Consider the following 11,404-nt stretch of genomic DNA (forward strand, 5'->3'; position numbering starts at 1 on the left):
TTCTTCTTCATTTTCTGCCAGAAGGATGGTGTCACAATCTCCTACAGTTCTCTAAAATCAGCCATGTTTTGGTTAACTTACACTTTGTGAACAGAAATTAGTCTCTACTCCTCTCCTTTCTGACATCATCTCCATTTTCAGGCAGGACAGACTTGCATAGAACTTAAGACTTCTCAAAATTGATGGATCCAAAACTGAACAGGAACTCATGTCCCTAGATATGATCCTTACTAGCTCCTGATCCCTGCAAGTAATTCTGTTTTCCCAGTTGACTAAGCCAGAAACCTGGGACTTATCCTCGAATCCTTCCATCCTTCCCCTTTCTCTCTGCCCAGTGATCAAATTCCACCATCCTCCCCTACTCCAAACTCCTCCTGAGACCACCTCCACCAACAGAGCCCCACTCCAAAGAGTTCCTGAGTTCTCTCCTAAACTACCATGTCCGCACCCCACTGAAGGCTGCCTGGCCCTCTAGCCCATCCCCATGGCCACAGGGCGGCTATGACAGGTCCACTTGCATCACCACCATGCTCACACATGACTGCTTCCACCTTCAAGTAGAACCTGGCCTCCAAAGCATGTCAAGGAAGACCTGAGAAGACCCAGGCTCTACCACACTTCTTTTCCCAGCATTGTATTTCCAGCCCCAGGCACAAAGAGTTCCTTGTGGCTGCCTACATACCCCATCCCATTTCACACTCCTGTGTACCCTCTTCTATAAAGTCTATCTAGCCTCTGGGCTTGGGTCTCTCCTCCAGAAGTTGCCTCTGACCTCTTCAGGCATCTCCTTCCGGCTCCCATTTTTTTTATCACTACAATCACTGCACTGTATGAGAATTACCTGCTTCTGTAAAGTCTGCAATACTAGCACTCCACATTCCCTGAAGAGGACAGCACCATCCCTGTATCCCCAGTGCCACACATACAGTAGGTGCTCCATATCTGCAGGATGTACTGGACTGAAAAGCATCTGTAGCTTTGTGAATACCAAGGTCTTTCAAATTTTGCAACAGATATAACTGAAACACATGCAAATCATAATGAACTACAGATAGCACCAACATTTAAAACATTATACTGCTGCTCTGGAATTGAAGTGTCTCCAAATAATTAAAAACCACATGTTGAGGGGGTGATACAGAGTTTATTGAATTAGATTTTTCTATTTACAACTGAGATCACATCTACATACTATTTTGCTAGTCTACATGGGTACATTATTTCTAACAAGTTTAGACTTACGATGAATGGGCTCAATCATACAAAAGTACACATACACACTCACACTAATTGTTTTAAAACAGTAGTGCATACATTATACTCCTCCTATAAAGCCAGCTTTGATTAAAAACCGCTAGTTTCAAAGATCAGTCTGATTTTGAAGATGAACCAAGATACACGAGGTATGATTCTAAAATCTATCTTAGTCCATTTTGTTACAGTTGCTATCTTATTTGGACTATAGTATAATTTTTAAAAAGGACACTGATGAGGGGCACTATCTGGTATTAACTTTAACCAGACAGCTGACTGCCTCCTCCTCCCCCCCAAAACCCTTTGGCCAAGAGTTCTCCACCGTGAAGACTGAAAGGACCTGGTGATACTACAGCAGCAGTCCCATTATGCTTGGAGGTGACAGAAGCAGGGCCACGTCAACCTTTAATTCTACCACACTACGCAACTCACAAACGGTTCTGAGATTAGAACATTTACCGCCATACTCAAAACACTTACAGACATGGAGAGTCAGCTAAAACAAGAGGGAAAAAAAAAAGTCATAGGTGGGTAGGTAAGAAGGTAGACAAATGAAGAGTCAAGCTGCTCCGTCCAACACCTGTGTATGTGTGCTTTAACTAAATGAACTCAGGAGGCCAATAGCAGTGGACCTGCTCAATTCACCTTCCAAATCAGAACAAGACTAAAAAGCTCAGGCTTGAGTTTTCTACTATGCATAGGCTCCGCCGGTGATGAGGAGCTCATAGGCAGGATCTCTACTCCTTCTGCACAACACGATGCAGGCACACAGCATGCCCAGCAGCTGTAGGAAGAAAACAATGGGGAAAAAAGGCTGAAAATCCTCTTATAGCAAGTGTGTAGTTCTTTGTTGGCAATGGAACTGTTTCACAGTTCAAAGATCTCAAATCATCAAAAAAATCACGAACAGTAAGCAATTTCTAATGAACACATTATCCTTTTAGGAACTAAGAACCCAGTTTTGGCATCCCCACTGCACATCTAAGAATAATCCCTGAAGCGAGCAGAATATCCAGGTTCTCCTAGTGCCATCCCCATCTTGACCAGACTAGGGCTGTACAGAAGTGTACTTTCTGCAGTGATGGAAACAGTCCGTAACTGAGCTGTTACATATGGTACCACTAGCCACATGAGGTTCCTGATCACCTGAAATGGAGCTAGTGCAACTAAGGAGCTGCATTTTTTATGTTATTAATTTATATTCAGATGTATGTGGCTAGTGGTTACCATACTAGACAGCAAAGGTCTAGACTGGAATGATCAAGACTACATACGAGGAAATCTAATGTTGGTCTTTCACACATCTGGATTTTGGGGAGATAGGCTTTATGACAATCCACAGAATAAAAAGCCCAATATATGAGTAGCCCAAAATCCCTATGCAGGGGGAACCAATCCTGATGCCAAAAAGTGTGGTTTGAAGGTTTCTGCTTCGCAATTATTGTCTTTGAAATCCAGGACAGCTCTGTGATATTATGTACATATTACTTTTTAAAGGTCACTTTCTTCATCATTTTAATAGGCCTAATCCTTCTGTGGTAGCAAACTGGAATAGTAATAAAGTCATGCCATGTTATTTTGGGTAAGTGAGAGGATTAAGCTGGATTAAAGAGAAACGAGTCTAGAATTTCTGACCTGCCTTCTTATAAAATATAAACAGTTATTAAAGAGCTAAATAAATTAATGTGCTGTTCTAACTTTTCACTGAAGGTGAAAGGTCTCAGTTATTTGATTTTAAAAGGCAGGGCCCTTTGTACATACAGGGGTCAATCTAATTTCAACAGAATGTACCCGATCTATAACTAGACGCTCAAAGTCTGAAGTGGAAGATTACTAATGAGACACAGGCACAGAGACAAAGGAAGTCCTCAGTCTGAATTCTCCATGATGAAGTTACACACTCCAACTTCTTCCCTTACTTAGCCTCTATTCTACCCATTTGGGATATATATTTTCTGCTTGAATTCATCAGTTTCATTATAACAGCATTTGCTGAGTGTTTACTAGTGCAAAGTACCTTTAAGACATTTTAAAAGTAGATATTGTTGAAGTTCACTATATATCTTAAGCCAATTCTAGACATGTTTAGTATCTAATTCCTAAAAAAACACATTTCCATTTACTGTACATCAAAACATTTTTAGAATAGCTATAAGATCAAACACAATTATGTTCCCAGGCAATGTTAAATTGAGCAATAAAAATGCTAAGCTCTGAAATTATTGATTTGGTTGGGAAAAAGATCTCTTCCCATTCTCACCTCCTCACATTCCTTTCAGCTGGTTAACTTCTACTGGAGTCAGCACTCTCAAAATGGGGTCTGAAATAAGTACCCTTTTTTTCTTGACTTTAATTTAAATTAAATCAACTTATACTGATTTAAAAACAATTCAATAAGCTTGATAAAATCCTACTCATGCCTGGAAATGAATCTGTTTAATAACATTAAATTCTCCAATAAAAATTAAAAAAAAAAATTAAGAGCTACACAATAACTTCTTATAGTGCAAACCTCATCACTAAGTATTACAGGTTCATTTCCAAAGCTTTGCTACATTAAAATCTCATTGATTATTGAAATTCTCCAACAACAGATTTAAAAATATCACAAATGTTTTAGCTGCAGTGTGATTTCTTAGAATGAAACTTATCCCTACAATATTCAAGTCATGAGAAGTAATCTGCACCTAGTCCAAATGTAACACACAGCCAACAGCAAAAATGACTGCTAAATACATCAAGCAAATGATTAAAAAACTGACTGCCAAGGATTAAAATGCTCTATGATACACAACTATAGATGGCATTATGGGGAAGTAGGTATTTTACACCAGGTAATCAGAACTGGACATTGGAAACACTCTTTTCTGAGAAAAATTTAGAAACACCTATCAAAAAGTCATCCCTATTCTCTGACCCCTGAACTTAAAGGCTACAAATTTTTTGCTATAGATTTTGCACATACATACAGAGGGTATTCACTACTTGCATTTTGGTAATAGCAACACTTCCATAAATGCCCATTAATGCAAATAAATTATGAAGTAGGTAAAAAAATAGAATACTTATAGGTAGCCATGCTAGCATATTAATTTGTCTTCAAGAAGGTACAAAAGGTTACATATATTGTTCCACTTATATAGTATTTTTAGAATGATGAAGTTTTAGGAATGGAGGACGGATTAGTGGTTGCCAGGGTATGGGGGAGGAGGCATGGGAGGGAGGTGGGTGCAATCATAAAAGACTACCAGGTGGGACTCTTACAGTGTTGCAACTGGTCAGTATTTTGACTGTGGTGGTGGTGGATACAAGAACCAAACAGGTCATAAAACTGTACAGAACTGAATACACATATAGAAATGAGAAATCTAAATAAAACCAGTGGATTGTATCAATGCCAATGTCCTGGTTGTGACATATAACAGTTTTGCAAAATGTTAACCACTGAGGGAAACTGTACAAGGCACATAAAGATTCTGTCTGCATTATTTCTCAAAACTGGAGGCTTCATACAATTATCTTAAGGAAAAAAGTAGAAAATTGCATCCTATAAGCTTCTATTTGTATAAAAAATATTTATGTGCTTGTCTAACCAAGGAGGGACTCAAGAACTGGGGTCAAGACTTGAGCAGGAGTTTCACCTATTATTAAATATTTATCATTTGCAGAAAAATTTATCAAGTGGGCTTTTCAATGAAAGAATTTTCAAAAAGTTAACAATTAAATTCCCCAAATTTTAAAAAAAACCCCACAACTTAGCTACTCAGGAATTAGCTTCCCAAGCTTTGGTTTTGAGTTTTTAAGGAATTACTTGAAATATTTTTTTCAAAAGACGGTCAGAATTAAGCCACTCAATTTTAACTATCTAAAGGGCCCAATCCAAAGTGCTATTTACATATGTATTTTAACTCATTTTAATGAATTAAAATAGAAGTTAGAAGAAGCAGGAAGGAAACAGCAGTCTCAGCCTACTTCACAGTTGGCATACAGACCAGAAAAAAGCAGCATGGCCTTGGGAAGCAGTTCTCTATAGAATTTTGCTCTTGATCATTCCATCTTAAGAACGTGACAGCATTGTGAGACTCCAAGGACTGACAATTTCCATTTTTTCCCATACTGCCTTTGTAGACAGCTTTATCTGCACCTGATACTTAAAAGAGCTTGCCAAATCAAAAATCTAGATTTTATTATTATGACCAGACTGTTTTATTTGTATATTTAAAAGGCTAGTTACTATCAAAGAAGTGAAATATCTTGCTGATTAACAAATAGTATAAGGAGTGTGCAAAATCTTTAAAATTTCATTCTCTTATATTAAAAAATCCTGTTGTAACAATTAACTCTTTTCAGCGTTTTTTTTCTTGATCATTTTGGTCCTACCCAAACCTAGACCGCTTAACAAGACTAGAACGCCAATGTTTCATAAAGGACAATTATAGTAAATATTTTAGGCTCTGTGAACCAAGAGACAAAATCAGTCTCTGTGGCAACTACTCAACTCTGTCACCATAACACAAAAGCAGCCATGGACAACACATAAAATGAGTGGGGCTCACACCAAAAGAGGTGGTGGGCAGACTGGCCCACAATACTCAAACAACAGGCTCTTATTGGTGAATTAAGCTTATGAGAAAATTTTATCTTAAATTCACTTTTATGTCTTAAAACATTGATGAAATGTAGCTTAACGGTACAACAAATCATACTCAAAATCAAAGGAGACAGCACTTGCATAGTTTTGATACTCACAACACTACCAAAAATCATCTTTCTTTACCATTAAATAAAACAATTTACCACAATAGCTCTTAGAGCTTCCCCACTTTAGAACCTGAAGAAAAATGCTAACAATTTTTCAATGCTATTACATTTTGTATTCCATCCAGCTTAAAGTGTCAATTCACTGTCAGATTTCATAACAGAATTTAGGAATTTAATCTTTTGAGAATCTTAATTCTTCAATTGGTAATCAGAGGCAGAGCACACATGGAGACAAGGTTCAAGATTTAGTGATGGTCCTAAATCATGCTATCCTTGCTCTTCCTCAATTTCAAGGTCTTCAAAACTAAGGGAACAGGGACTGGAGAATCTCCAAGCATCCTTCTAGCTCTTTCTCTATCACAGTAAGTATAAAAGCTCATTGCTCTTTGAGCTGTTTCTGCCTTCACCTAGGTTTTCCATATCCTGGGCACCAATCCACATCAGATTCTGAATACCGAAAGTTTAAACATTTATAGGCACTCACACATATTAGAAAATCCTTTACTGCAAATGGATGTTTTTTCTCTTAAAACTAAAATTTTTAAAATTTTCAAAACCACTATGTTTCAAGTCTGCAAAAGTTCTCAATCTCTGACTTAGTTTTGCTAAACTTGAAACATCAAAGCTTTATCAGATATTATTTAAGCCACGGTGATTTACCTATAACATGGTATAAGAAGGCATATTTAAGAGACTGGTTAGAATGTTTATTAGTCCCCACTGAAAAATATTTAATGAAGAAATATTAATAAGCTAGTTAATAAGCTCAAGTAGATGAGGGACATATCTGAGTGTTGATTTTCATTAGCCTTCTATATACATGTTGCATACTTCATGATCATAAGCATCATATACTTAAGCTTTTCTGCTGCATGCTAATATATGCAGCTTTATTACCACACATAAAGTCATTAAAAATGCACAGATCAGGATTTCACTTGGGTAAAGACACCACCTTCATGTTTCATTATTTTTAGCTAAATGACAGTGTTTACACAGAGAAAATATGAAATACATCCCTGCTGATCTATAGATTACTGCTACGCTGAGCCACAGAGTAAATGCTTAGAAGGGCAAAGACCATAGCAAATACAGCTAGGCTTTTTAATCAATCATTTCAGAGGTGTGTGAATACCAGCAAAGTAAACAATCACCTTTTTGCCATTTTAAAAGGCACTTCCTACTAAACACACTAGTTTCTGTTCAAATATACAGACAGCAGACAAGCCAAGCAACTTACATATAAATTAGCAATTACACTGGTTTATCTAGCAATTAAATGATATAAAAACTTTAACACATTATTGCCTGGGGGATTTTTGCAGAAATTAATTAATACCTGTGGTGTTGATATGTCTTGGTCAATAATGTGCTAGAATAGATTCTCTGGACCTGAAGCACGTTTCAAGAATATACTAAAAGAACACTAAAGAATACTCTGAGAACCAGATCTGATGCAAAGGATTTTCAATCATTTTCAAACAGCTGTAACATTCCTTTAACAGAATCCCTAAGATAAAATATATATACCTGAGAAACTAGGAATGTAGGTAGTTTAACTGGGCAGAAAAATTGTCATCGTCATTTTTTTTTTAGGTGGGTATGAGATTGAAGATATAAGGCAGGAGGAGAAGGGGATGACAGAGAATGAGATGGCTGGATGGCATCACTGACTCGATGGACATGAGTTTGAGCAAGCTCCAAGAGTTGGTGATAAGAGGGAAGCCTGGCGTGCTGTAGTCCATGGGGTCACAAAGAGTCAGACATAACTGAGCGACTGAACTGAACTGATGAGGTATAAAGGGTATGTGTGGGTTTGTTTGTTTGTTTTTGATAAAGTGAGAGGTAATTAAAACAATTACCAGCTACTTTGTACAAGCTATTAATAAGGGGGGAAAAAAGACTGTTTTCACTGGTAGGAGCTGGGACAAGTAGCCTCAGCTACCAAAAAGACATGGGACATTTCCAGATATGCCAAGTAGTATGACAGACTTCTTGATGCCAATCTGTCTAAAAAAACTAAATCCACAAATACTAGGGCGGTTAAACCTCAGTTTTTACTTAACAGTCTTTTCTGTAAACTGATAAAGTTGCTCCTATTACTGTAAGAGACCAGTGTAGTGCCAGTTCATGATGTATGTATATTAACATATAAATCCCTTGGAGACAGGAAAGCAAGAAATGGAAAGAGAAACAAAAAAAAAAATTAAAATAAAGCTTTCCATCTCCAAGCTAAAATAAAGCAGTTTGATTTTTTTAACAATTGTGTGAAGTTCTACTAAAGCACCTCCCAAGAATACATTATGACAACAGTCTATATTTTGAACAAGTCACTCACTAATCAAGTCAAGAAAATAAAATAAGACGTCCCCCGTCCAGATCTCTGGTTTCTGGGACCATTCTGGGTCTATGTCTGGAGACAGGAAATAGAAGATGTTGGACACTGGTGTCTATACCTCAATCACTTCCAAGTTATCCATATACACAAAGCTTAACTGCACTTGGCGGTTAAAAACCATTCGGTGTTGACACTGGAGAATCAGTACACTCTGATAACTCCTTGGCTAGCTGTGCTTACCTGAATAGCTGCAAATGCCAATGCTGCCCAGATAACATGCATCATGATTTCTTGTAGCTTCTTCACAACCAGAGCCTCACACCCCTGAAACACCCAAAGTCATCTTCATTAGTCTTTTTAAAAGGGAAAAGCTGCAAGGTCACACATTACTACTCACTGGCAGAAACAGAAATGACAAACTATAAGAGGGAAAAAGAGAATGCATTTGAAAATAACATATTAAAATTAAATGACATTAAAGGCAAGTAAAAGAAGGTAGAGAAGTTCTAGGTAGAGATAAGTCACCAAGAAAACAGGTTACCAGACTGGACAAGTGCTAGTCAAGAAACTGAACTTACCTCAGCATAAAGATCAGAGGGGTTGGCCAGACTGCCGTTACAGCTGCTGGCTGTCTCTCTGCAACAACTAAGAGGGACGCTCTGGTTTTTGGTTTCTTTAAACCAGTCTGTATTTTCCCAGTCTGAATAGTTGTGAATTCCACAACAGTGCAGCTAACAGAGAAGAGAACAGAGACATCAGTCCTCATAGAATACATGGCCCTGTGTTGAACTTCAGAGTTCTGTGCACTGCAGAGCTTTAAGCTACTTTAGACCAATAGATGTCCAATAGAACTTCCTGCAATGACAGAAATGCTGTAGGTCTGTAAGCTCAGTACGGTAACAACTAGCCACACGGACTACTGAGCATTCACAATGTGCTAGTGTTGACTGAGGAAGTGAATTTTTAACTTGAATTTAAATCGCTACACATAATTAGTGGTTCTAGACCCTCTGTTTGAAAAATCCTATTGCCAACAAGGGGTAGTTTATAGCTAAGAAAAAAATCTTTAATTTTGCCTGTTAAACATCTGATTCTGAATTAAATATTATATCCAAAGAGAAAGTATTTAAAATTTTTTGTCTGAAATGTCTGGGATTTACTCTAAGTTATAACTAGCAAAAGACATGCGGGAGTAAGAAATAAGATGAAATAGATGAAATAAGATTGGCAGAAAGTAGATAAATTTTGAGGTGAGTTCATGGATACAAAGATCTACTAGATGATTCTACCTTTAGGTATGTTTCAAATTGTTTACAATAATTTTCTTTTTTTACAGTTTTGTCTGTTATCTTTGGTGGTCTTATCTTCCAAAGGTATGTGAAAGACTTCTTACCGCCTCTAAAGTTCATCTGGGCTCTCAACTTTCCTGTGACATAAATCTCTCGCTCGTTATCACCCCTTTAGCTAATTATTTTTTTGGGGGGAAGGGCAGATGCTTCTTATGGCTATGCTAGGTAATGGTGGAAAAAACTTTTCAAGGGTGAAGGTAAAAATATTGGACTCATTATGCCGCTAACCATGGCTATAAAGGTACACTGCTAATTTACACAGTAACAGAGCTAAGTTCAATGTTGACTCAATAGCGATTGGTTCTCAAAAACAAATCAGCTTCAAGAGAACTCACCTGTCTCTGAACATAGTCAATGGCCCGGCTAGCAGCATCAGGGTTGGTTCCATTGTAGGTCTTATATACCTTCTGAATGCTGCGATCAACTTCATTTTCCACCTGAATCAAAACAAAGAATCTAGTCCCTCAAAAATATTGGTGAAAGTAACATTAGTCAAGGCTCCAGCTAAATGCCTAAATGGCATGTATGTAAAGTTTCGAGATAGCACTATGAATTTCTTGTAAGAAAAAAATTCTCTCCCTTCCTGCCTTCAGGTAGACTCAGGTAAAATGTCAGACATATTACATTAGATTAAAAGCAATCAAAGAGATGATTGTGTGCAAGATGGCAGGCTACCTATGTATGAAAGAGGGAGAAAGCAGTTGAGCCTTGAGATAGGTGTCTAAATTATAAATATATCCCCTCCTTTTTCAAATGGGGTTCTTAGAAGACCTACTCATTTACCTTTCCTAAAGGAGGTAAAAATTAAACAACTTAAAAAGCACCCACAGGATACTTTGGGGACAAATACCAATATTACATTTTACTTATTTAATGTTTATTTAGACTTGGACAAATATGCAAAAGTAATCAACAGATTAAAAAAAAAAACAAAAACCATCAGGAAATCAACTCTTCAAAATACCTCACTGCCAACAGAGTGGCAACTAAAGTGTCATTTAATAAAGTTTGCTTGTACCAGATTCTCCTTACCCTTCTAAGATGATGAGACCTATTTGGTAATTTTATCAGTCATGTGGTTAAGATCATAAAATTGATAACCAGACTGTAGGCAGGGGTATGATCCACTGCATTCTTTTTTTTAGCATACCTGTCTGGTACCTTACACAGCAATGGTTAAATAGTAAATCAGCCTATTATGTCTTTGACTCCAAATCATAAGTTACAATGAAAATAACCCCAGGTGTGCTCAGAGAATAACTTAGGATGCCTTTGTATCGGTTCTATGTTGTTGTTGTTTAGTCGATAAACTGTGTCCAACTCTTGGTAATGCATGGACTTCAGCTCCCCAGGCTCCTCTGTCCATGGGATTTTCCAAGCAAGAATACTAGAGGGGGTTGCCATTTCCTTCCCCAGGGGATCTTCCCCGTGCAGAGATCGAACCTATGCCTCCTGTACTAGCAGGCAGGTTCTTTACCCCGAGTCACCAGGGAAGCCCATAACAGCTGTGTGTGTGTGAGTGTGTGATGTCGCTCAGTTGTGTCCGACTCTTTGCAACCCTGTGGACTGTAGCCCGCAAGGCTCCTGTGTCCATGGAATTCTCCAGGCAAGAATACTAGAGTGGGTTGCCATTTCCTTCTCCAGGGGATCTTCCCAACCCAGGGATCAAAACCAGGTCTCCTGCATTGCAGGCAGACGCTTT

At 37.9% G+C, this 11,404-nt stretch overlaps 1 protein-coding gene across 1 annotated transcript in view; it reads right to left on the reverse strand.

The window, feature by feature from the left end:
- Positions 1-1,124: 1,124 nt before the first annotated feature.
- Positions 1,125-11,404, reverse strand: part of TSPAN3 (tetraspanin 3) — a 16,988-nt gene continuing 6,708 nt past the window's right edge. The window contains exons 4-7 of the mRNA XM_010843408.1: positions 10,038-10,139; positions 8,932-9,084; positions 8,594-8,677; positions 1,125-2,038 (exon numbers count right to left, since the gene is read on the reverse strand). Coding sequence (XP_010841710.1) covers positions 1,946-2,038; positions 8,594-8,677; positions 8,932-9,084; positions 10,038-10,139 — 432 coding nt within the window. The 3' untranslated portion in view covers positions 1,125-1,945. The remainder of the gene's footprint in view (positions 2,039-8,593; positions 8,678-8,931; positions 9,085-10,037; positions 10,140-11,404) is intronic.

This window comes from Bison bison, unplaced genomic scaffold (genome assembly GCF_000754665.1).
Source record: "Bison bison bison isolate TAMUID 2011002044 unplaced genomic scaffold, Bison_UMD1.0 scf7180017864181, whole genome shotgun sequence".
Classification (NCBI taxonomy): Eukaryota; Metazoa; Chordata; class Mammalia; order Artiodactyla; family Bovidae; genus Bison; species Bison bison.